Below are 26575 nucleotides of genomic sequence, written 5' to 3' on the forward strand. Positions count from 1 at the left end.
ACCTATTCCAATTCCAGTGGTTAAATCATATTTCACTGTAGGAGAGAAGGTACAAAATAAATGGATGAGGCCATAATTGACCATAATTAAGCCAAAGCCGGTCTGTACATCCCCTGCTCCCAGGTTTTGACTTTGATTTGGAGAGTAAAGTTGAACTTTGCTTAAAGGTTTCTCTGATCTTCAGAACAGAGTAGGGAAACTGAGGGCAAATGATGGAATTCCAATGCAGGAGGTAAGTGCCCCTGGAAGGGCTGTGGCCAAACCACGCTCGGCCTCTTTGTTTCCTCTTATGCAGAAAAACCCATTCCCTTGCTGCTGGTCATGGCCGATTGAGACAGCCCAGCATGAATAAAAGAGATTCCATTTTCAAGTTGCAATGAAATCTAGGGCAAGAGCTCTGTAACTGCTTCAGTGAGGTTCATATGGCACCAGAGAGCCTCAGGAATGGTCGGATCCCAGCATTCCCACAGCGTATTTATGATAAACAGGTTATAGAGCACAAAGCCATGCCCAGGACTTACCAGCTTTGATTTGAGTTACTCACATCCTGCTTGCAGTCAAATGAGAGTCTATATTTAAAAGCTGCTGGGTCCAACATTAATTGAAGTGACTGTCTAAAGATACCAGCAACGGAGTGGAAGAGAGTTAAGAGGCTGTGGAAATCCATAGGAAAAAAGAATTCCTCTGTCAGCTCAAGAGCAGAAGCTGTGGGTGGAATTAATTCCGTAACCATTTATTTTCATAAAATGGAAATCACATAGTTCAAGACTGGAAATATTCCATAGAAAAGAACACGAAGGCTGCTCACACACACAGGAGTTAGCACAACAAATAAGAGGTGCTGGAGCTTGCAATTACCAGATTTAGGGGGATGGCAGTGACAAGCTGGTTTACCTTTGTGCAAATTAAAGCAAGCCTAGCATAGAGCCAGAAGGGACAATGAGGGACTAAGCAGAGCCACTCACTCCCCTGCAAGCTGTGATAAAAGCCTTTATTGCTAAGCTGGTGGCAACATTATGCTCTTACTTTTCCAAATGGACAAATTATACATCCTGTGGGTGAGGAGCAAGCCTCCCTTTATACTGCAGCTTTCAGCACTCCATTGAGCTCTGTCAACAGCAGCAGTTTATAATATGTACATGTGGTAATGCAGGCTTTGTGTGCCCACTTTCTAGACAGTTTCATGTAAAACCCACATCAGAATAGATAAGGAAGGAAGGGAGGACAGACGTGTGCCCACAGGGACTTATAAATACAGAGGAGAGGGACAAATTTCAGGCAACCTGATGATTATGTACAATGGCTCAGTGAAGGGATCAGTTGTCTGGTTTCAGTGGGGTTCTCCGCTGGGAACGTCTCAAGGGGACACACTGGCTGCTCTTTTTCCTCGCTGGGGATTCTATTTTCCACTTCTGGGGCTGGGGGGGGCTGGAAGAAGGAAGGAGAAGGAGCATTGATTGTAAAGCACGTCATCAGTGGGCCCTCACTGCCATTGCTGCTTCAGCCCTGCAGTGACTTACACTTCATCTGGTGAGTTCAAACAGATGATATCTTTTGGCTGCTCCTCAGCCTTCTCCTTCTCTGCAAATAACACACATACTTTCATATGGTAAGAAATGCCACAGATTTGATCATCGGGGTGTTTCCCCCTCCCTCAGGTTAGAATCCCAAAGAGAACTTGCCTGGACCTGAAGCGGGTGTGCGCATCAAGCTGATGTAACTGACCCCAGCACCAAAAGTCAAGTCATTAATGGTCTCTGAAAGGAGAAGCACAGATTAGAGCGAGCTTGTGACACAGCCTGGGGGCAGGGCATGTGGCACCCAAGTGGCACAGAGTGAGTGTATCCAGGTAACTGCAAGCACATCCACAGCAGACCTCAGTGCCTCAAAACTGTGTGCTGAATGTGCTGGGCTATCTGTGAGCATCACCTTTACACTCCAAACTCAGAGCCTGCTTTGTATGGGGAGGAAGCTAATTCAATCACAAGACCTCCTTGCCCTCCCTAAGTGGGACAGCCACCCCTTCCACTGAAGCTTTGCCATCTGTCTCAGCAACACGTTAGATTCAGAGCAGTTGCTTTGCCTTGCCGAGGCACAATATGGGCCCCTGAAGACTGACAAAGGACCTGAACAGCCGTTCCTTGAGGAGCTGCCTGCAGCCAGACAAGAGGAATTACTTGACAGGGAAGCTAGGTAGAATTTAGCTTGCCTGAATAGGCCAGAGTTGTCAGCTGTCTCTTTGCTGTCATTTATCTCAGGAGAGATGTCACAATATTCAGATTTTACTTTATTCAACACTCTGGTTTACGCTCATGTTTCTCAGAACCTTTCACAAGGAATTAAGGTAGAAGGTGCTTTATAGGACAGGAGCTGGAAACTCTGCTGTAAGGCCTCTCCAGACTAACTGGGTTTGCCCTTCAACTACCTCCCTGTCCCAGAAGGGAGCCCCTGAAGCTTGTAGTGGGAATCCAGCTTGATCTATCTGCCTTAGCTGGCCACTGCATCTCTGGAGACTGACCTGCAAGTGTCCTTTGTGCAGTGTGTGCCTTAAGTTACCTTGGTTAATGAGAAGTTTATGTCAGGGGAAGGAAATGGTAAAGAACTGCCATCAAGTAGGGTTTCCCATGTAATCAAAGGTGCTGTCTTCACAACGTGTGTTGCTACTTGCTCAAAGCCATGTAGGCATCCTCAAAGTAACAGGCAGGGGTTGAGAAGGAGACCCAAAGACAGCCAGAACAGACAAATAAAAAGACTAGACAGTTGTTCTGAACTTCTCAAGTACAGACTGGCTTACAAAGAACTCTGTCAGTTCTAGAACGATATACTAGAGAAACAAGAATGCTTTATTTTGACTATCAGCCTACAAGGCCCACCATGCAGATGGCTCAGCACACTAACTCAAGTGATGACACTGCTCTGTACAGTTTGTCTCCCTGCTGAAGGAGGACATGCGCTGCCTTGAAGCAAAGGAGGAATTCAGCCCTAGTACCACTGCAGATTAATGTTCTGCCTCCTTTTTCACCATATGGCACTCAAGAGAAACAGCCGTGCAAGTCTCCAGACAGAGAGCTGGCTCCTCACCATTTCTGCTCTCTAAAAACATGCCCTCAGGTATTTTTGTTGCACAAAGATCATTGCTTGTTGCTCAGGCAGTAAAGAGAAACATTGAGGCAGACAAATCCAGCCACAGAGTGGAGCACGCAGGGAAGAGAAGGGTCAGATTTTCCAGTGGATGCACATCACTGCTGCCTGCTCACACATGGCAGGTATTTGCCATTCCCTGCTTTGTTGGCTAGATGAGGTTTGCTCTCCTGTGTGTGTGCAGGTCAGGTGCTTGCACAGATAGAGGCAAAGAGCGCAGGCAGACAGCAGTGCATCTGGAACATCAACCCATGCCCACAACACTTCACAGCTGCCTAATGAGAGACAACTTGTCAGATACTCACCCAGCTTCACTGGAGGGTGTCAGTGACACAGTTCACACCATGACGGATATGCCCTCCAGAAGGTCAGCAGTGAATTGACATAAAGGAAGGAATCCACTGCTGGAACTCAGCCCCATTTGAGTAACTGCCTCTCAGCTTGCAGAAAGTGACACTGCAGAATGCTGTAGGCTGGCAGAAAGCATTCCAGGAAAGACTGACTTTGAAGGTCAGGTTTTGAGGGAGGAGCTGAAGCTGCCATGGACACAAGCACAGCAAACTCCCAGTCTGTGTACGAGGTTCCTCCCTGTGTATTTGTACATTAGTTTCCACAGCAGAGTGAAAAAAACCTGAATCCTTCTCCAATGCTCAGTTCTTCCTTAGGGAAGAACACACACACTCAGAAATGACCCTGCAGGTTATTAATCCCACTAAAGCAGATCTCTCTGTTCTCTTGCAATTGTCACAGCTCACTGCCTGCGCTAGAAGCAGGTCGTAGCTCACCCAAGAGCTTTTGTTTGGACAACAGGAGCTTCCTGTCTTAGAGCTGAAGAGGACCAGACCCTGAGTATTTCCCTTGCATCATTCATCCAATGCCTTCCATTTCAGAACAGTTCTTATTTACTACAAGCACTCAGATAAATACCCTACAGCTAGCAATGATTCCTTTGCTCTTTAGGGAGCACACAGAGCATGCACTGCTACCTCTCTCAGAGAATGAGTGCTCAGCCCCATTGGAAAGGGCTCCTTTGGGTTGTACTTACGTTCTGGTGTGCTGATTGCACGGCCCACCACAGAAACATTCTCTCTCGTAGACTGTTCATTCAGGCTTTGGAAGGATGCTGGGAACAACAGGGAAATCATTCAAATAGAAATGTGTTCACTCGGAGACCTCCAGGGTCTCACAATCAGGCTGTGTCAACTAGATCTGATCCAATGCCAGTTTCCAGCAGGATTCCTACCTTGCTTGCTGCCGGCTGTGCTCGGTGGAAGCGATGCAGTCGCTAAACTTCCTCCAACACTCTTGCTGCGTTGCTTGCTCCTGGCTTCCATCGCTTTCCTGGCAGAGTTCAGGATGGCAACTGTGCTCAAGGATGTTGGCCTATAGGGAAAAAGCCATGACAGAACCAGCCATTGCTTTCTGCAAGCCTAAAGGAGATGATGTAATCACAGAATGGTTTCGGTTGGAAAGGACCTTAAGACACCAGACCTTGTTGCCCAAGCCCCTGTCCAACCTGGCCTGGGAGGAAGAGAGACCTGTGCTCTCCAATCCCTTCTGATCTTAGACACCAGATGTTTTGGAGAAGATCATGCTGCAACACTGGTAGCTTCCATACCTCTAAAAAGGAGTGGCTAAGCAAAGCAGTAGCCCTGCAGTGTGTCATCAAACTGGTCATCCTAACCAGGACCCATACCTGTGACTGCGTTTCAGAGCATCAGCCCTGGGTGTAGCAAACGCAGAAGGCACCGAGGAAGCACTTGATTGAGGTGAGGAGGACTGTCTCCCACTTGTAGGAGACTGAGCATTACTGCTCCAGCCTCCAGAAGGTCCAGTTCTCTCCAAAGATGGAGGTTGCTATAGAAAACAGGAGGAAAGATCATGTCTAACAGTGGATACAGGTGTAGATAAGCCCGATACAATACACTTAGACGTACATGCTGCATGATTAAGAACTACCCTTTGGGTGATGGATGTCAAGGGGTGAAAGGGAGACAGAATTTATTGGCCAAAATGTTAACAAGAAGCAAATAGGAAATCGAGATGGGACACACATGTCCTAGTTTAGGAGTGTATATAGAGGTGCTCTTATAAATCAGCAGAGTAGAAGTCACCTCAACTTCAAGCATTATGTAAAATAGTTCAGGACAACTGACCCCAGCACATATTTCTTTGCAATGACTTTAAAAGAGGATGTGCACCAGGACAGGTTAAGTTTGCACTATGTATACACCTAAAGTCAGACAAAATGAACCTTTTTATCATCTCTATCACGCTGGGAGCGGAGAGCAACACAACATGTAAGCACAGCCAGTGGCAAGTTAGACTTAGCCTTCCCTTTAAATTGAATTCTCTTTACATCAGTTGTTTGCTGCTCCTCTGGCTAACACGTGTTGCTTGTAGTGGTTCTAAGCACATTAAATGACTCTGAAACCAAAGCTTCTGCCAGCAAATGAGAGGAGGGATGAGAACATTACACAGCCATGCTGTTACAAGTGCTGTAACGAGGTCCACACACATACAGAGCCGGGGTGTGAGCCATACACCAACTTTAGCAGAGGAGACAGCACAGGTACAGTTAATGGCACCACCAACCTCTGCCTGTGCTGTGGAGACTTGCTCTTGGTCTGACTCCTTCTCCCTGGCCAGCTGCTCTTCATACTTCTTCATATCATACTCCAGCTCGGCTGCCAGCTGCTTGTCCACAGCAAAGAAGTCCTTGATTTCATTTCTGTAATCCTGCATCATTTCCTGGAGCAATAAGGAATGTTTCAAGTCTTTCAGAAATCTCTTGACTACTGATTCACATCCCCATTCAGATCACAGCTGCTTAAGTGCAAAAGGAAATACCAGTTGGTGGAGCAGAGGTGTTTTTAACAGACTAAGAGTTTCGATTCCAGTTTGTACTTGAGAACATGGAAAAGCTTTCCAGCGTTCAGGCTTTCTGCCCACGTTCCACTGAGGAGGCTCACACATATCACACTGATCCTGATCTAAAATCCCTTCGCCTCCTATGTTAGTTAACACAGTGGCAGTGTCACAACATCATATGCCTTCTAAATTTCCCTCTAAGAAGGCTGTTCTGTTCCCAGTCGCACATCTAACACATTAAGGCAAGAGAGGAAAAAGAAACCCAACAAGGAAACACTTCCCCTTACCTGGAGGTAGCTCATAAGGTCCCGGAGAGCTGGGAACCTCTTCTGCTCCATCAGAGACTTGAGGGATGTGATTATTGGCACAATGTTTTCTATGAAGTTCTTCTTTTGAACCTTTGTTTGAACAAGGCATCAACAGTTACACAATGCAATAAAGGAGAAGCCACTCTGTGGTTAGATGAATGGTCTCAGCGAGGAGTTATCACTCCATAGCAAGGGAATTACCACAGCTAAGCCTGCTCTTAACACCATACATATGTACATAGGCTTTTAACCTAAGCAGAGCCTCTTAAGAGGCCAGTCCTCTCCCCACTCCAGATGAAGTGCCAATCACCTGCGAGATGAGCTTTTTCTGTGCCACCTGCATGACAGCATTGGCCATTGCCATTTCATCTTCCTCAGGCTGAGTATCTTCGTCTGGTTTTGACCTCATAGTTGACAGCTTGATTTCTTTGCAGCTAAGGACTGCAAATGTATCTGAGAGCAGCTCACTGGCTTCCAGGTCCAATGGAAGGACGTTATCCACAAAGCATGCTGGAACACACAGGGAAGAAATAAGTAGTATACCGAAAGCAGCAGTGCCAGTAAAGACGGGAAGATAACATGGCTGGATTGTGGTCTTATACAGACATCAGTTTGGCAGACTTTAAAGGACAGGCCCTTACCTAGGATGCTGTGGCTGATCTTTGTCGTGATGCTGAACCTCTGCTCATCTGTAAAGTGGTCCAGCAGGAACCTGTAGATAAGCATCCTCTTCTCTTTGTTTTCTTTCCCCTTCAGAGAAAAGAGACTCCTCGCCCTGGGGATGAGCAAGACATATTACCAGGGCCAAGTCACATTATGTGAAGTCACTGAAATAATGACTTTCAATCAGCAAGGAACAGCTGAATGTCAATTTCCAGACCCATAAACCTGTTAGCATACCACACACTGCCACAAATCACATGCAGGAGGCCTCCCAGAAGTGTCACAGGGAAGGGAGAGCACCCTGCATTTAACAGAGTTTCCCCTGGCTGCTTTCACCCTATTGCATACATAATTACACAGTGCCACAAGTGCTGTCATAGCATCAACTAGGTTGGAAAAGACATTTAAGATCATCAAGCCCAACCTTTGCCCCGGGGCTGGTAATGATGGGCCAGACAGCCCATCATTTAGCAAAGAGGAGATATGAATGTGCTCAACTGACCGCGCACTCTGGGGGAACCTGTTGTACTTCTCATGCTTCTCATAGCTATTGAAATGGAAGATGCACTCAATGAAGTGTTGGGAGAACATTACAGGATTCCTCTTCAGCAAGAGATGCACCAAGCAGAACTCTCCAAACCTGAAAAGGAAGAAAACAAAGACCCTACCATCAAATAGCTTCTAAAGCCACCCCTTGAAACACAGCATAGGGTTCAGAAGCTATAAAGCAGTAGGGTGGTTTTTCTCTTGCAATTCTCCCTCAACACCACATTTAATCCTTGCCTGGCTCCATCTGGGCTCGAGCAAGGTTATCAGTTCATTGACTTTAAGCCTTTTTTCATGCAGAAAGAGACAGACATTCTCAGCATCCACAATACTACAATTTTTGTGCCATTAAAGAGAGACTGAACTTGAATCCATGCACAAGACTTGGACTGTTTAAATAACTTAAGTTCCATTGTGGCTGACGCACAGCACTTAGCATAAAATGAATCACCAAAATCCCCACAACAGCTGCAAGTCAAACCCAGACATGAAGAACATGGTTTTGTCTGGATGCAGTCACTGAAGGCAGATGCAAAGAGAAAGGTTCCCAAAGAAATAACACCATGTTCTTCAGCCGAAGCTCTGGGAACGTGATGTTGCAATGTCACCATCTACTGGAAAGACATTTTTACATCTTAAACTCACTGAAGAGAAAAGGAAAGTCTGAATATGCACTAGGAAGCAATGACAGGTTGATGGTGCTAGATGCCAATCTTCAGATTGACTGTTTCAGGGAGAAAGCAGCAGTGTCCAAGTCTCCTGTGCAGCACCATCCTTAGGGAAACCTGCCCCATTCCCATTTCTCATGTAACAGAGCAGCCTGAGACTTGGAAACCCACAGAAACATCACTTAAAGCCAGTGTGCACAAGTCTTCTTAGGTGTCAGAGTATTACAAACTGGTGGAAGGCTTAAAAGGAGAATATTTAATCCTATCCCTAAACCAAAACCACCACTCAAGACAGAGCCTACTGGACAACCACAGGGAGAATTTCACCAAGGCTTCCTTCAAAAACTCCTGTTCCCTGGATAACTTGAGAGTCAAAACCAGCATGGCAAGAACACACAGCTTGCTACTTTGGGTCCTTTGGATGACTTGGAAAGAAGTTCCCCACTCCTTTGCTACCATGGCAGACCCTAAGGCATGACCACCATAGAAGTGGTTAATGGGATCTCTCTCACTGGGTCTTTGCTTTGCTTGCTGAAGGTACAAGGCTAGAACTGGGTTTGAGCCCACCTCATTTTGAACTCACAGATGAGTATTTTACCTGGCAATGTCTGGACATGGATCCACCAAGACAGTGATGAAACGGAAGAAGAGACAGTTCTTCCATCTCACAAACTCCTCCTGTAAGAAACAGCAAACAAATTACCTGGATCAGGAAAAGCCTTCAGACTGTTGTCAGGACAGTATCTGATGGAGGCCAGCAGAAGATACATCAGGCAGATGAGCAAGGTACCTTCAGCTGGAGAGACACAAAATCAACCCCAAACCACTCCTTTTGGAGTGGACATACAGATGCCACAGTGGCAAGGATCCAGGTTTACCACAGGTCCCAGTGAAAAAGCAGAAGCATCCCAAGGAACATATGCTCTTCAACAACTCTTCTGGGAGCCAAATGCACTCCAAATCTGCCTTGCCTGGCTTCGTATGGATATGGGGAGAATAAACATCTTGAGCCTTCTCAGTGGGAGAAGAAGGTGCTGCAATGCTCGTTAAATTCATTCATACAGGAGTGATGGGAATTCAGAGAAACAGAAGGTGAGAAAAGAGGTACCCACTGTCTAAAAATAACCCCATTATCCAACTGTGTAAAGTGTCCTTGGTAGGATCCCTGCCCAGCTAGCAAAACAAAGCAGGCACAAGACACATAGTTTAAAGTCTTCCTGCTGAAGTGCAGCTGAATCAAGGTGTAAGCAATGCACTGGCTGGACAGGCTGTGAGACACAGAGCCCCTGTTTACCTGCAGGAGGTTGGTGAGCAGGATCAGTGTCTGCTTACGGATGAAGGGATGGGGGTCCTTCAGGCACACGGAAATGTTGGGAATGTATCTGTCCACCATGGATGTGTAACGGACACACAGATCACACATGATGATGACAACGTTATTGCGAACAGCCACATCCTGTGACACCTCCAGCTCTCGAGCGAGAGCTGCAATGCATTTCTTGGCCAGATCCTCATGCTGTAAGCACAATTTACCTGGGAAACAGGGATGAGATTGTCAGAGCTGTAACGACAGTCTTCTTCCTAACCACCGCAGCCCAGCTTACTGCCTCCTTCGAGCCCAATAGGAGCCAAGAAAGGAATCGGGAAGTTAGCAGGAATAAAGAAGAAACACACATGGAAACTTGATGAGCAATCTGCACCATCTCTCCAAGAAATGATACTTTGAGGAGTTGTTCCAAACTCCACTTAGACCCTTAGCGTGGGTCTCCATGCCAAATTCCCTCCTTCACAGCAAACTATTTCTGTGTACAGGGTATTATTCAAAGCAGCTAAAAAGAACAGCCCCAGCTGTCATAGGCATAGCAGGGAGACACCCACCTCTGAGAGCATCACTAAACCAACCTAAAATAAACCAGCCTGCATTCTAACATTACTTCTCCCTGTTTCTTAGCTCTGTACAAAAGAATTAAGCTTCCCAAAGCAGTTAAGAATAATACTATCTGCGAGAGAAGAGACTTGCTCTTAACCACAGAGGTACTACGAAAGCAGAACTTGCACTTAGTACTCTCCATTAATACTGGAGATGCAGTCTGAGGCTTCTCTCAAAGAAGTTCTTCCCTCGTGCTGAGGAGAACAAGGAGCTGTGTGCAGTCATTCTGCTCTAAACTGCATCAGAAGCATGAAGTTTTCTTCATCCTTTTACCATATGTAGGAGAATCCTTCAGCCAGACAGCAACCAAGTATGATTCCGAAGGACACTGCTAATTGTTGGTCACCATTAACCACCATGAGAAACAGCTACATGGATGTATTTTTATGGTTGTGCCACTTGTTACCATGGATATTTGCATTGCTAAAAAGCCATGAGCTGAGGAGATGCCAACATGGAGCACTGTGCCTACAACTGACTCAGCTTTTTGAGCAGAACTTGAAGCAGGAAGGCCGGGAATTGGGTATGTGAGGGCCAGCTTCTACTGCAGGATGGCACTCACCTAGAGTAATGAAGGCATGAGCTCTGACCACAGAAGGCATGGCTGATCCTCTGAACTGGGACAGCGGTTGAGAAGCTGGGATTTCCTCACCATCTGGAGGACTAACCACTAGGGAAGAACAGGTCAGGAATGAGAACATGCTCTTCTGGTAAACACTGTTGTCTGTAAGCCCAACACTACAGGCAGCAAGGAGAGAGCCTCACATTTGTCCTCGCTGACAGGAGCGGCCAGAATGGACTGAATCAACAGGAAGACACGTTTCTCCACTTTGGCTGGACAGAGCTGTGCAGCCTCCCCCAGGAGGTAGAGGTGTCTCACCTACAGAGATAAAGCACCACTGCAGTCAAAAGGCAATGCCTGAGCTGCAAATGAAGTCAGCAGGACTCTGTTGCTACCTCTCCAAAACCAACTTTCAATAACATTGAAATCCACCTCAAAAGCAACCTGTGTTTCACACTTATCTCCCAAACAGCTCATAAGTATGAGTGGAAGAGCAAAGAAAACCCATGTCATTTTATTACAAATACATGGGACATTGTACCCTTAAAGCAAGTGTTGATGTATAAAACTGTTGGATGCTCACAAATACCAGATCCCAGTGTGTACACCCAAGCACACACCAGGATCTTCCTGTGGAACAGTTATTGGAGTCTCAACTACACCTCCAGCCTTCGAGCAGTCTGTGAAGGGGAACCAAACGTACCAAGAGATCTTCCTGCAGGTGCTTTGCTCCATCCTTTTTGAGGACTATATTCGAGATGTAGCTTTCACAGTTGGATACTAAATCTCCACACACCTGGTTGAGCAGCTCCTGTTCCATAATTAAACAAAATTAATTGGGCACTTGATTAATTAAGCAAAATGGAGCTGGAATATCTGTCCATACATGAAAATCTTATCTGAAAGCACTTACATGCTTTTAATAATCTAGGTGCTATTGAAATCAATCAGACAGGGCCTTAGAGCTTTCAAATTCCTCCTACACATCAAAGGATGTGTGCAAGTGTCCAAACATCTTGGAGAATCTGGCTTTTACTGATCTACAGGCCTAAGTTTACTTCATTATAGAAATAACACAGATTTGAAAAGGATTTAAGTGACTGTTTCATGTACATCCAACACATTTGGGGTTACCTGTGTGAATTTTCACAGGCTGCTTGGAAACTGCAGCTCTATTCAAATGAAAACACAATGCAAATAGCTGTCATCAATATTGAAAGAGATATAGAACACAAAGAGAGAACAGTAGCAAGAGAGAACTGCACTAGTTTTAGCTTCTTTGAGACTGCTCAGGCTGAGATGTCTATTTTACCTTCTCATTACAGGAGTGAAACAAGCTATGGTATGAAACAGGGGCACTAAAAATGAGCAACTGATGTGTTACCAACTCTCTGTTTGGTCCCATGAAAGAGGTCTAGAAAATATGTGTATGTACAGCAGCTCTGGTATAGAATACTCAGAGCTTATAGCATACGCCTGCAGCTTCAAACTGGAGTAAGCCTGAGAAGTAGCTGATTTCAAAAGGCACAGCCATAGGTCTCCTATTTCTGTCAGCTCTGACAGAAGGCAAATGCAAGGTATTTCAGGTGGTGGTGCTGAGAAATCCTTCTCAAGAAAGGACTATTTCTCACAAGCCCATCCTTATAGGATGCTCTCCAGCACAACTGCAGTAAAGCAGGTAAAAGCCAAGCAGGACAGACTTGAGCTGCTGGAGTCAGTTCCCCTTTGTTAAGAGAGCCTAGACTGGAGACAGAGAGAGCGCTCCAAAGTGTGAAACAAGCTATTTTAGAAGCTATCTTTTCAGTCACACCTGTGCCTCCTCCAGCACATCTGTGTAGGCACGGCAGAGCTTCTGCAGAGTCTCCACAGCTGGGCTAATCACCTCCAAGGGACACCGAGGATCCCTCAGCCACCACTTGAGATGATCTGAAAACAACAGAAACAGAAACAGAGCATTTCCTAAGCTTCCCAAGTGATGGAGAAGACCTAACTGAAGATGGGAGGCATGAACCCTGCCTTCCCCACTGCAGTTTCTCAAGGCCACTCACCAATCAGCCTCTCACAAGTGCTTTTAGGGAGGTGCTTTGCGACATGACCCATGACACACAGCATATGTCCTGTAGTATCAGCGCTTATGTTCTGCTGCCTGAAAAAGAGCAGAGCAGACAAGCTCACATTAAGGAACACCACCAAACCACAGCAGAAAGATCCTTTCATCTGGGTATGCATTATTAAGGCAGCCCTGTCAAACCAAATGAAAACTCAAAAAGCTTTAGGTAAGAGCTGGTTACTGCACAAACTATAGGCCGTTGCTTGCCTCCCATTGCAGAACAGATTGCCTGAATCAAGGACTGATATCTAAGCAGCAATCTGCCTGGGGAAGGACAGAACGTGCTCACTTGCTTTGTTCCCTCCTCTTCACCCCCATCTCTTTCAGTACAGAATGGAGCTCAAAGCACACATATACCTGCTGACACTGTCCCAGGATTCAATGATCTTGGAGTAATCCAGCTTGGGGGAAGAACGTGCCACCTTAGCAAGCAGCATCCAGGCTGGTACAGCATGCTCTGTTTCCACATGAGACAGGATGTTATTAATGAAGGTGGAGTTGAACTTATTCTGTCTGGACCACACAAGAAAAGCTTTGTTCAAGTAACGGCTGCAGGGGAGAAAGAAGAGAAATAAGTTAAAGGAGAGAACAAACACTTGGTCTTAGGCACTGGCAGGAAAATCCAGCATCCCTATCCAGGATACACTGGGCAATGCAAAAAAGCTGCTACTGCTTGGCATTCCCATGACTTGCAATACAGGGGGATATCTACCACTTATTCACTAGCAGTATTTTCAGTCTTTCAGCTCATTGTCCTGATGCCCTGGCACACAAGCATGGAGGTAGTGCTCCGTGTCAGTAAGATGCAAGGTCCAACTGATATCATGACACATCAAGAAAACATCATTTCAGCAATCTGTAACAGACTTTCTAGTAGCTGTTGTTGAATAGCCATGGATGGGACAAGTTACACTCATGTTAAGGCATCAAAACTTGCTCATTTTCATCTTTAACACCAGTTATCTACTTCACGTGGAAAGAGTTCTGAGCTCTACCAAGCTGCAAGATATTCTAAGGCACCATGACTGTGCAAACCATGTTAGAAAATAGCCCAAATGAGAACATTGCCAGTGTCACAGATGGGCAAGGCAGCCCCACCAGCATCTCCTTTTCTATTTCTGAGCAATTATGCCCTGTTGACTAATAAACACACAGCTGCCTTTAACCAATGTTGTGTCCTTGTCATACTGTGTGTCATGCCAGTTCTGCTGTTTCTTCCCACAGCATTCTACAAAAGGCAGAATAATTCTATTTGTCATAAGACAAGTAACATATTGTACATCAGAATTAATACAGGGCGATGTTCTCTTTTCTTTATATATATCCCCTCTTCTGTCGTCACAACACCTCCATCTGACTTAAATAGTCATGCTGCTAGCAACACATCAAGAACAGCACGCACCGCTCCTGTGTGTGAACACTGGGGTGCAAGGACAGAGCACAGGTAATGAGAGCAGCAAGGGGAAACACTTGACACAAAGGAAGACTGCACTTTTCTCACCAGCTTGTCTGTGCTGGGAAAGTTGCACATCCTAATGGGATTCCAAGTAACAGTACTGGATTTTGGACCTGAATGCTGACATTGTAAAGGCAATAGAAGCACCCGAGGCATCGAACAAAGGGAAAAGCCAACAGAGCTCACGGTGAGGGGAAAAATGCACTTACTTGAGCTCCTGATTGTCTGAAGCCAGGAGGGTGAGGAGATCCCATGCCAGCACCTGATTCTTATCATCGCTCCTGAATTTATCATAACGTTTTATATGTTGCAACAAGAGCTGATCAAGGCAATCCAAGGCCTTTTCTTGGACAGAACTCTCCGAGTCCATCACAACAGGCACCACTCCATTTAACCAGGCCTTCTGCACTACAGCATTATTGTGCTGAGACTGAGAGAAACACAATGTTGTGTTAGAAACATCTTTAAATCATTAAAGGATCTAAGATCAGCAAAGGCCTAGGAGCCTCCAGATTCAGATCGGTAAGGGAATTGTTGTAAATGCCAGCATACTGCTCAACTAGCAATAGGATAAGAGAACTTGTACCTCCTTGACACCATGAGGCATATGATCATAGCTGGTGCTTCTGCTGAAGTACTGTAACACTTTGGTTTGAAACCCTATAAATAGTCCTCACAGTATCACAATAAAGCTGCACAGCAGATGATCTAACACTAAAAAACCAGCTTTGCTTAATATAAACCCTGGGCTCCAAGTTACTAACCCATTGTGAATAAATAGAAAATCAAAATATTGCAGTGCTATCATCTCCACATTGCATTTCAGTGGAGTGATTCACATTTTCTTTCAAACTGGAGAAGGCCAGCCACATAAACATTTTCTCCATGACACAGAGATCAACACCCAGGGAAAAGAAATGTTTCCAACAGTTGGAAGCACCCTGCAGCAATCACAAGTATGTGTAAGAATGAATCACAACTTCCGAGTCAAAAGGTAACAAAAAATACTAAGACACAGTCATAGGATGAAATTCACTGAATGAACAACTGACACAGACCAGATTTGTCTGTTGTCTCCTTCTTTTGACTCACATTTCGCTCATCTGTGTAAGATCACTCACCAGGAGGAGCTCTGTTATAGACTGCAAGGCCTGCTTACGGACAGAGACAGCGGGGTCCCGGCAGTGGTCCTGAAGGATGCACAAATCCTCTGCAGTGCAAGGGATCACTTGGTGCTTCAGGATGCTCATGAAAACCTGGGAGTTGGGAATACAGGCCATGTGCATCAAGTAGCCAATCAAAAATACAATCCAACCCTAGCAACTTGAACCAGACATGAATTTCCCTCAGCCAGAGCCAGGCATCACATTCACAATTTATGGGTAGTGGGTGCAGAGACGCAGAATGAAACAAAACGCATCTTTTCAGTCATTCTGCTCTTGAAACAGCATTTGGATAGAGCAAATGTCACTATTTCCCCCTGAAAATAACAGATCTTTGTATGAACCATGTTTGTTACCTGGGAAGCTCGAATCAGGGGGAAGAGCTGGGGTGCAGAGGACTAACAGAGGAAGGTGGTTTATAAAAGGATGAGATCTTTGCTGAAGCACATCTCTTTAAAAGCTAATGATTTCATTAAATAAAGGGAGCAACAAGCAAAGCATCCCTCAAAAAGACCCAATCTCTTTCATAACAAGGTCAAAACAAACTAAGCAGCTAATCTGCTTCAGTTTCCAAGGAAGTCACTTAATTGAAATGCCTGTTGACATTTGCAAAGAGCCTCTCTTCTAAATGAGGGGCTAAGAGAAGCCAGCAAGAGTCCTAGAACAATCTCCCACCATCATGCTTGCATTATTTACTGATCAGGAGCTAGGAAACAAGATCTTTCCAAGGCCTGGAGGCACTGTGCAGGAAGCTACAGGGTAAAGCTGCAGAGTTCCCTACAGTACTATGGCCTCATCATTTTTGGGAGTGTTGCGGGTAATCAAGCAGGAGCCATCCCACCTGCAGAGCGGATTTCCTCACGTTGGTTTTCTCATCTCCAGCTCTCCGTCTCAGCATGGCCATGACTTCTTTTCCTATCCAAAACCACGACAAGAAGAAGTGAGCCATTTAGCAGCACTGCCATGCTGCGCAAGGAGGAGCACAGCTCCCAACTCAACTAAGCAATTTGTTGCCGGAGACTTTCAGGTCTGAACCCAAGGCAGGTTAATAGACTTGTAAGCAGAGAGCTTTGAATGCCTACAACCTTTTGTAAGTTACGCCTCAGAGCTCCACACAGGATAAAGCATTAATGTATGAACTGCTGTGTTTCCTAGAGTGGAAATGACTCCATTTATTAGCCGAATGAACTCCTCGAGGCTGCAGAAGGCAGCTGCAAAGAACCCAAGAGAAGGAAACCAGAACATCAAATTAGGCCTCAGATTTCACTTTCCATAGTCACAGTCATACTTATTTCTGGATGTTCTCAGGAAAAATACATAATGGAGTTTATTAAATGCCACAAAAATGAACACACAGAGCCACGAACAATTGTTTAGCACCTTTAAATCATTCAAATGAGCTAGCGACAAGCTGGCAACCCTGACTGATGCATTTGACTATTGCTTTTAAGGTTTCTATTTAATGCTGTTTGTTAGATTTCTTACAGCATCAAGGAAGATTTGCCCAAGATATGGCAAATTTGGGTGTCTGTGACAAGAGATCCCCATGGAGGTTCACTCTGTTGCCATTAAGAAATAGGATTAATCAAAAGCAGTTGGAAAAGGGACTTCAATCTTAACAGGAAGTTAACTGCAATCACAGGTTCCTCCCAGAAAAAGAACCTTTTTAGCACCAGATTTTGCCATTAAAACACACCTTCTCTTGTGAAGGGGACCAAATGTGTGAAACCAATCACATATTGCCAGCTGACACTGATTTGACTCCCAGTGCCTTAAGAAGGAGGAAAACCAACCCCAGAACAACCCACCAAAGAAACAGAGGAGCTGAGAATTACCAAGGGAGCACCAACGTTTGCATGCTGTAACTCCTCAGCACCCTGCAGATTCCCCCCCCCCTTCTTATCTCTGCCCTTGTGCAATCAGCACGTTCTGACTGTCCTCAACCAAGATTTATTCCACTTCTCCAATATGAGCTCTTTGGTCTCCACAGAAGTGCAAGATTAGCCCAAGCATAAGCCAAACACAAGTGTGTGCCAGACAGCTTTGCTAATGCATCTTGACTGACTCGGAGGGCCTGTATTCCAGCTATCCTCTTGAGCCCAAGACAGCCCTTTCTAATCCAATCCTTTCCTGAAGTTGTTGTGCCACGTGCCAAATATATGCTCAGCTGGGTATTGGATACAAAGCCAAGCATCCTCTGCCACAAGAAGCCTGCAACTACACAGGGAATACACAATACCTTAAGTGGCCTGGAGGACTTTTCTATCTGAGAGAGCAGATTAATGACATTTATCAGGGCAACGTTTTAAAGGAAAGCTGTCAATGGAAAGGACTGGAGCCTGACTCATGGAGATAGGGAGAGAGATCCCATGTGAAGCACAGCATGAGGCGCGTAACAAAGCCACAAATGCAGGATGTGAACCAAGCCGCCTGCTGAATTGTTCAAGGGAGGTGAGCAGCAAGAACTCAGAGCAGAGATACTGGCACAGGCCTAAAGGTTAGGAAGAAAAGCTTTTAGACTGAAGAGGGAAAGAAAGAAGAGATTCAAAGAGCCACAAAAGATGATTTCATGCTACCAACACATTAGAACCAGCTGCTTGCCGTTGTGCATCGGTCCACCTCACACTTGGCTTTCAACTCCAGCCAGTTCCTGATGCTGCAGAGAAGTGAATTCTTCCCCACTTAAGTCCTACTCAAAGGTGATGTGGTTTACATGGCAAAAATATATTAGTTCTTTTGGCACTGAAGCAAAAGATGTAATTACCCTTATATTTATGGAGTTCCAAGTAATATACCCCATCCTTCCTGGAAAGGATACGTTACAGGCTTTTCCACAAGAGTTACCACTACATTCACATAAACCAACATCAGGATTTCAAGATTACATGAATTTGTCAGACTTGAGTGGAAACAGGATTTCTTTATAGCTGCCACTTCCACCCCCTTCATCACCCAGAAGTGGGTTTTTAGCAGCTCTACAGAAAACCCTCTGCTCTCTTTGAGAAATGGACAGTGAATACACTTCAGAAGGCCTAATTTCAGTGAAGGCTTTGAAAAATCACCTGAAAAGGCAAGTGTGATTTTGACATACCATCAAGCCCAGCAGCGTTGCTGTTGTCTGTCAACTCAATGGTTTTGAACATGGGCAAGGTCTTCAGTGGATGGCTGGACACAGCTGGAAGGAAAATTCAGGGTTTAAGAGCTCAAAAGGCAGATGCTCACCCAGCAAGATGCTTCACTGTTACACAATGAGCCTCATGCATGGCCTAGGCTTTACAGGCATGCATATGCACAGAATGTGGCATGCCAAAAAAAGCCAAAGACTTACTAGAAGAGAATAGCTCTGTACCTTCTGCACTGCCCGTCAAACTCGCAGCGTCTGTGCTTGCTTCCAAGACTGTGAGGCCGAAAAGAAAGCAAACAAAAGAAATAAATGAAGTCTTTTAATTCCAGATGTTCTGTCCTTCCAAATTGTTTTCAGGCAACTCATCTAACTGTAGGATGCCCCAGGCATATCTCTGAATTGGGACATCTGGCCTTTCCCACACCTGAGGGAGTTCAGAATGCCAGTGAAGAGCACACAACTTCACAGGAGCAAAAGGCAACTCAAGAATCAAGCAACTCTCAGGCAAGAACAAACATTTTTTTAGTGAGCAATTTCAGTCATCTGCAAATATCTTTCAAAGGTATCTCATATGGAGGCATCTATTTAGAACTGGCTCGTGAGAATGAATCCCTTCCAAATATAAGGCTTCATGAGTAACAAGACTCATTTCTTACTTCTCATCACGACAAATACGCAAGGATGAGCAGATTTCAGTTCCTGACCACCAGCTCTCTTATCTCCCAGTAGTTATTCCCTAAAGTTCAAGAAATACTCCCCCTATCTGATCCATTAATACTTACAGCTTTGTAATAAGTCCTGGATGCTCTCCAAGGTAGTAGCAGCTTTCATTTCAAGACACTGGGCAAAGCTGCTTAAAGCTTTGCTACGGACCACGGGTGCTTTGTCCGAGCAGCGCCCAAACACCATCACCTGTACTAAAAACTTATGCTTCAGAAACTTCTGCTGGTCCAGGGACAGGGAGGTGTCCACGGTCCTCTCTGGCACATCCAACAAAGCTAAGGCTACATCGAGAGCGAACACCCTGTAGGCAATCTGTTGGGAAGAAAAAGCACATTGTTAATGTAAGCAAAGCCACAGGAGTGCTCTACTCAGTGCCTTTAGGTAGCAGTAGCAACAGCAAGGCTGTTCAGAACCCTTCAACTTCAACCTGCTGCTGCATCCGAAGCCTGGAGCATCAAGATGTACTTACTTTAGTGTTGTGGGAGTATTTGTAAAGCCAGGCGATGAAGTCAGCAAACTCTACATTAGGGAATTTGCTCAGCAGAGTCACCAGGGCCTGTGCAGCGTATGTGCGATAATCAGCCTTGTCTGGGACCTGAAAAACAAGGGCAACGGCATGGTGTGGCATTTCCACACTCTCCCCCAGGGAAAGGTGGAGCTTGGATTAAATCCAGAGGGAGTATTTCTACCTGACTGTCCACAGATGGGTACCTAGGCCAAGAGCTCTCAGCATAGAATAGTTTGGATTGGAAGGGACCTTAAAGACCATCTAATTCCAACCCCCCTGTATTAACAGGGACTGAATCCCAACAAATCCCAGCCCCCAAGAACCTTTCTAATCATGTGGGCACCAGTGAGTATCCAGGCTCACTTTTGCTCTCTGACATGATTAAATTAATGTAAATCACATATTTGAACAGGATGGGTTAAGAGTTGCCCTTCACCAGCTAGCTCAGATGATAGTCTTGTATTAGAATCAAGCTTCTTTACTAATCTTTTGGGAGGGGAAAATGAAACAGCACATTTTGGAAAGGTCACAGTGGGGAACAAGCACTTGGAAATGAGTGGGACAGAGCTCACCCTCAGCATTCCCATAAGCTGTTTTAAGACCCATTTCCTAATTCTTAGATACTGCCACCCATCAGTTCTTCAGCTCCAGAGGTAACAAAGCTCAGCGTACCTTGGTGCAGATATGTTGCAGTAATATCCGAAGAACTGGAAAAGCAACTTCTTTCAGCTCATCCACTACAGAGCTGCACAAAGGAAAAGCAGATGTTAATAAGACTCGGTTTAGGAGACAGCAAAAATGAAGTAAATTCCTTTTGGAATGCATTTCAGAAGTCAAGGAGTACAAGAAGATATGGGCATGGAAGACCTACTGTCTGCATTAACCTGGCTTGCAGGTAGAAACCAGGAAAAGCCTCTTTGTTTTCAGTCTACTCACTAGATGTTGTCTGGGGACCTATGCCCAAACTATGCTTTGCAACCACATAGATCCCCAGTAAACACAGGCAAAACCCCTCTTTAAGCAGGAGAATGCAAAGAGCTAAGGAGACATGAGCTCCATCGTCATCTTCCCTTCCAAATACTTTGTAGTAAACCACAAGAGCTGAAAAGCTGACACAAAGCAAAACAGAGAAAGGGATGCCTTCTACTCAGTGCCACGTCTCTGTCAAACAGCACCTCTGCCAGCAAGTTCAGTAAATTCACATTACAGACATTTTAATTAAGCCTCATTTGCACAACCAGCTTCAAAGCCAGTGCCAGTTCTTGTCATCCCTTTATCAAGCAAACAGTAAAGCAAGGGCACGCCAGAAGAAAGAGCAGACCTACCCAGGGAGGGTAGTGCCAGAGCTCTGTACTTCACCTGATAAATTTAATAGCCTGATTCCTGGCACTGATCACAGCTGATGTGATGGCAAGGACTGCAAATCTGGAGCCTGCACCACCTTCCAGCATCAGAATGACACTGAGGAGCTGCTGGAAGACACAGCGGAGAACCTGGAAAGAAAAGGTTATTCTCAGGTTCAGCTCAGCAGCAACCAGAGCCCATGGATATAGCATTCTGGCCAGGTTTATGGAAGAATTCCAAACCAAACAAGCCTACATCCAAATGACAGAACCTGCAAAACATGACTCCCAGAAGAGTAACTCAAAGAGGATCCCTTCATTAATACACCACATCTTTCCCAGCTGGGATGTTCTCATTCCAGTTCAGCAAGGCATGGTTCCGAGATTCTCAACCTTCACCATGCACATGGTATCAAGCTGCTGGGCTCTGGGCTCTGCTCATGTCTAAGGGCTTCCTGAAAACATCAACAGATATCCCCCTCCCCAAAGCAGTGGACTTGAGTGCGTCAGAAATGTTTGGGATCTGAGGAAATGCACTGGTGTGCACACACAAGAAGTGTTTTGGAGCTTCCTCCCTGCCATACTTTTGGGATCACAGCATGCCTTGTTATCCTGGCACACTCTGAGCAGTCAAACAGGAGAGGCAGGGACGTCCTGACTAGACAGACACTAACTCCTGGCTTGCTAGCTCAGAGCTAGTTCAGATGGGATTAGAAAGACCCACAAACACAGCAGCACAGTCACACCCAAAGCTCAAAAGCCCCATCCACAGGAGCAGCACAGGTTAAGCGAGATGACACAGTGTGCTTGACAACAAAATAAGATCTGCAGACACATTCCTGATGGAATGGGATGTGCCAGATGACAGTGTTCTCTGCATCAGAATCAGCCCTGCTCACCAGCATCTGCACATAACACTGACATCATGCTTTGCTGCTGCACAACCCAGCACCGCAGCATGGTACAAGCAGTGCTACAGCTCCACCTAGCAGGAAACAAAAGCATTCCAGCAAATGCAGGAACCTGGAATTCTCTTTAACAAACAGAGATCTCTATCCTCTGCTCTCGATTCACCTGCCACAAGAATCACTAGAGCACAGAACTCAAAGCTCACAAGACACATCATTATACAAGTCAAGGAATAAGGGCTGGGATGGAAGACAGCATCTCATCTCTTACCCAGCAAACACATGCACAAAGAGTAAAACTAACTGGAGAAGTAGAACACATGCAAGCCCAAATGACGTGCAGAGAAGGAAACAAACCACAGCAGGGAGGATTTTAAAGATTTTGCCTAACTTTTACCTTATCTTCTGTACCATGTAGAGGGGAGCACAGTAACCGCACCCCGTAGTAGGCCAGCTCAGAGATGTACTTGGCCTTGTCAACATTCCTAAGAGAAAGGAGGCAAAGAGATGTCATCATCTCTCATCAGAGAAGCGTTTACTACAATTACTACAACTAAATCAGCTCACTGACTGGAACATATTCAATATTCACTAGGTGTTGTATCCTGTTAGCTGGGGGAACACGTTTTAATTATCTTTAGTGAAAGGAAACCCTGATTTCATTGTCACAACAACAGGTTAACACCAACAGAATCCCCCAAGCATCCAGAATTCTTTACTCACATTGCTGATGAGAACTTGAACTCCTGTACCACTGGCTCAAAGTTTGTCACTTCAATAAAGACCTGCAAGGGAAGAAAGCCAAGCTTAGCTCATTCACAAGCGGGGAAGATGTGCAGGTCTGCTGGGGGTCAGACCCTGCAGAACTCAAGTCTGTATTTCAAACCACAGCACTTCCCTTGAAGCAGGACATGAGCAGACCCAAAGCCCAGCAGCTCCATACCATGTGTATGGTGAGGGTTGAGCACCTTGGAACGAAACACAATCTGCTGAGCGTGACAGACATGGAGCAGGCATCCCGCTCAGAGAGAATCCCAGGCTGTTTTGGGTTGGAAAGGACCTTAAAGCTCATCCAGTTCCAACCCCTGCCACAGGCAGGGACACCTTCCACTAGAGCAGCTTGCTCCAAGCCCCTGTGTCCAACCTGGCCTTGAACACTGCCAGGGATGGGGCAGCCACAGCTTCTCTGGGCACCCTGTGCCAGCGCCTCAGCACCCTCACAGGGAAGAGCTTCTGCCTAAGAGCTCATCTCAATCTGCCCTCTGGCAGGTTAAAGCCATTCCCTACAGGCCCTTGTCCAAAGCCCCTCTCCAGGTTTCCTGTAGTTGAATCCCATTACCTGCAGGCAGTTTTGCACACACTGAGGTTTTTCTTTGAGGGGGAACTTAGGTAGCAGCCTCAAGATGTTTTTGAGCAGAAAGAAGACTGCATTGCGAACTTGAAGGAGGTCATCTGTTGAGAAGTAAACATTTTCATCATTTTCTTCCTCCTTCTCCTCTTCCTCTTGGATCTCTTCCATCTATATTGGTAGAAAAGAGAAACAACACCATCCTGCCCCACATCACTGGTGGGTCTCTTCTGCACATTTCGGTTTTCAGGCTACATCCTACATGATTTCCCATCCCAAATGTGGAATCTTTTCTTTCAGATGAACCAACACACTTAATGGAAGGGGACAAAAAACCCCAACCAACCAAAAACCAGACAGGAAGATGAAAGTTGGGTACAAAACCAGAAAGTGCCAACATAGCCTATTCCTGTTTTGAAGGACAAAGTCCATCAGACTGAATACTAACTTGAACCCTCTTGAGGAAGCTGATACGAATTAGTTTCTCCCTCTGCTACTGAGCTTCCTAACAATATGCCACACACAAATCATTAGATTTCTGAAATTCCTACTAGGTAGAGGACCAAGAGCACAGCTGAAGTGCTGAATGAAAGGGTACGGATGGAAAAAAGGGTGGAAAAGAGGAAGAGCATCACACTGCCCTCAAGATGAAATAGACTGCCAACAACTTGCTTGTTAATAGTGATTTATATCTGAAGAGATTATACAAACATCTTACATGGGAGGGGCCATTCCTGCGTGGTTTGCCTTTCTTTCTGTTTCTCCCTGCAGTGGTCTGAGAGCTTTGAGTGTGCATCTTCTTCCTCTTCCTGGCCAGATCTGGTTCCTGAGGCCAGCATTTTGTCAGGGCATAAAGGCACTTATCAAACATCACTTGGTGCAACAGCTGGTTAACTATACTGCCTGCCCAGGAGAGACAACATCAGCATCTTCCACACAAAATACAGACAGCATCAAATCATCTGGCCAGCTCCCTGCTTGCTTTGACAGCCAGAAAACTGACTGCTAGAACACTCCCACTGCTGATTATTTTACACAAAAACTATTGTTTCACAAATGAGCTTGTCCAAAAGCTCCACACAGTGAAATCCTCTCTAGTTATAGAGCAGGAACAGGAATAAGCTTCTGCCTTCACTGTGTGTTACTGTCTAAGCAGAGGGATACATGATTTCAGCTCTGTGTAGCATCCAGACTCCTCAGCCCACCTTGTCACAGAGCTACTAAGATGCACAGCAGCACAGGCCTGAGCTGACACCTTCAAGCTACTTTATGACCAGTGACCAAGCTGCTGTCAGGCTGATCACTCAAACCATGCCTGGGTTTGATCCCCAAGGATTTCAGGAAGATCAAGCAGACAGCTCTAAAGCCATCACTTGCTCCACCTGGAATCCTTCTAAACGAAAGCTGATTTATCCTGAATGATGCTTTATCCTACAATTAAGAGTAGGACCCATTGCTCACCTGGGATTTCCAGCAACAAGAAGTACAACCCAGCTGCATGGAGAGCAAAAACCCTCTTCTGTGCATTAGCTTGCCTGTGCTGGCCCGCTTGGACAAAGTGATGTAACACAGCCACTAGAGCAGTAGGAGAGAAGTTCTCTTCAGCACATATGGTCCAGATGTTCTGAGGTGAAATACACAGGTAAGAGTGAGAAATACCACCATAGCATAACTCTGCACTAGTGTTACTGTTCAATTTTTAACACATCCCACTGCAAACAACCCCCTATTTAAAGACATGTTTTAATAATTATGCTATAAATATATAATAATCATAGAACTATGGAATGGTTTGTGTTGGAAAGGACCTTAAGGCTCATCCAGTTCCAACCCCTGGCATTGTCAGAGACACCTTCCACTAGAGCAGCTTGCTACAAGCCTGTGTCCAACCTGGCCTTGAACACTGCCAGGGATGGGGCAGCCACAGCTTCTCTGGGCACCCTGTGCCAGCGCCTCAGCACCCTCACAGGGAAGAGCTTCTGCCTAAGAGCTCATCTCAGTCTCCCCTCTGGCAGGTTCAAGCCATTCCCCTTGGCCTGTTCCTACAGGCCCTTGTCCAAAGCCCCTCTCCAGGTCTCCTGCAGCCCCTTTAGGCACTGGGGCTGCTCTAAGGTCTCCCCTTAAGGAGCTTTCTCTTGTCCAGGCCGACCCAGCCCAGCTCTCTCAGCCTGGCTCCAGAGCAGAGCTGCTCCAGCCATCACAGCATCTCCATGGCCTCCTCTGCACTCTCTCCAACATCCCTCTTGTGCTGTTGCCCCAGAGCTGGATCAGGACTGCAGGGGGGTCTCCCCAGAGCACAGCAGAGGGATAAGATCCCCTCCCTGAGCTGCTGCTCATGCTCTGGGGGTGCAGATCTGAGCTGAAGTGCACACTGGAGCTGGGTCATGAGGAGCTTCTCCTCCTCAGGGCTGCTCCATCCTACCTCCCCCAGCCTGTGTTTGGGCTGGGGGATTGTCCTGACCCAGGGGCAGGAATTTACAGTTGAACTTCAAGTGTGAAAACACTTTCACAATTATGCTGTGGTATATAATACTATATAGAGTCTACATGATGTTATACTATATATGATCTGGTATTTCTTACCCATGGGAATACCTTCCCTCCAAAGCATTCCAGCACATGTGACAAGGATTACTTAGGGCTGCCTTAGAGCATTTTACACGTTTCCAGGTGGGACAGCCCTGAATACCTGCACAGCACCAGGGCCCACCTCCATGGTGTCAGTATCATCCTCACCTCCTTCTGGTTCTCATCAGCAAACCACAGCAGGGCCTGGTGAAGACAGGTGAAGACATCAAGTCCATCGTTGGTGATCTCCTCTACAATGCTGGGATCCAGGGGCTCGGTCTCAGTGAAATCCAGATCCCAGACTGCGTCCACCCAAACTAAGGGGAAATAAAAGGCGGGGGGGTGGGGGTGGGGGGTGGTGTATAAGCACCGTATGTGCATAGCAACTCCAGCTCCCCACAGGAGACCTTGGCAGCTCTCATGCACCTCAGAGGCCCTCGCAGCCCCCCTCAGAGGCCCTCGCAGCCCCCCCCAGAGGCCCTCGCAGCCCCCCCCAGAGGCCCTCGCAGCCCCCCCCAGAGGCCCTCGCAGCCCCCTCAGAGGCCCTCGCAGCCCCCCTCAGAGGCCCTCGCAGCCCCCCTCAGAGGCCCTCGCAGCCCCCCTCAGAGGCCCTCGCAGACCCCCTCAGAGGCCCT

At 46.2% G+C, this 26575-nt stretch overlaps 2 protein-coding genes across 3 annotated transcripts in view; both read right to left on the reverse strand.

Annotated features, from left to right (window-relative positions):
• Positions 1–26575, reverse strand: part of B3GAT1 (beta-1,3-glucuronyltransferase 1) — a 177308-nt gene that overhangs the window by 60645 nt on the left and 90088 nt on the right. The window lies entirely within an intron of this gene.
• NCAPD3 (non-SMC condensin II complex subunit D3) lies at positions 707–24996 on the reverse strand. 2 transcript variants are annotated; one of them, XM_061476185.1, is made up of 33 exons: positions 24834–24996; positions 24091–24275; positions 23364–23543; positions 22748–22809; positions 22422–22509; positions 21133–21266; positions 20446–20518; positions 19735–19860; positions 19325–19577; positions 18768–18815; positions 18510–18593; positions 16260–16333; positions 15377–15511; positions 14465–14685; positions 13157–13348; positions 12738–12835; positions 12500–12615; positions 11393–11500; positions 10893–11007; positions 10690–10797; positions 9492–9730; positions 8796–8875; positions 7486–7623; positions 6962–7095; positions 6631–6830; positions 6300–6410; positions 5737–5892; positions 4838–4998; positions 4385–4524; positions 4187–4264; positions 1683–1757; positions 1521–1581; positions 707–1428 (listed from the first exon to the last, which is right to left on the reverse strand). In XM_061476185.1, exons 2-33 carry the CDS (start codon positions 24241–24243, stop codon positions 1317–1319), a joined length of 4053 nt encoding a protein of 1350 aa, XP_061332169.1. In that variant the 5' UTR covers positions 24244–24275; positions 24834–24996; the 3' UTR covers positions 707–1316. The 2 variants fall into 2 exon arrangements, 1 of the variants encoding a protein (XP_061332169.1); XR_009747358.1 differs by having other exon boundaries at positions 1521–1757; positions 18747–18815; positions 23364–23534; positions 24834–24968.

This window comes from Pezoporus flaviventris, unplaced genomic scaffold (assembly GCF_033815535.1).
Source record: "Pezoporus flaviventris isolate CSIRO_AGI_PZ_B2104156 unplaced genomic scaffold, CSIRO_AGI_Pfla_v1 ptg000093l, whole genome shotgun sequence".
NCBI lineage: Eukaryota > Metazoa > Chordata > Aves > Psittaciformes > Psittacidae > Pezoporus > Pezoporus flaviventris.

Coding starts and splice junctions, on each gene's coding strand:
- NCAPD3 (XM_061476185.1), bottom strand. CDS start 24,243: ATGTTTGATAAGTGCCTTTATGCCCTGACAAAATGCTGGCCTCAGGAA. Junction 18,594..18,767: donor TTTGACGGGCAGTGCAGAAG/GTACAGAGCTAT, acceptor TTTTCCTTCCAG/CTGTGTCCAGCCATCCACTG. Junction 8,876..9,491: donor TGCTCACCAACCTCCTGCAG/GTAAACAGGGGC, acceptor TGTTTCTTACAG/GAGGAGTTTGTGAGATGGAA.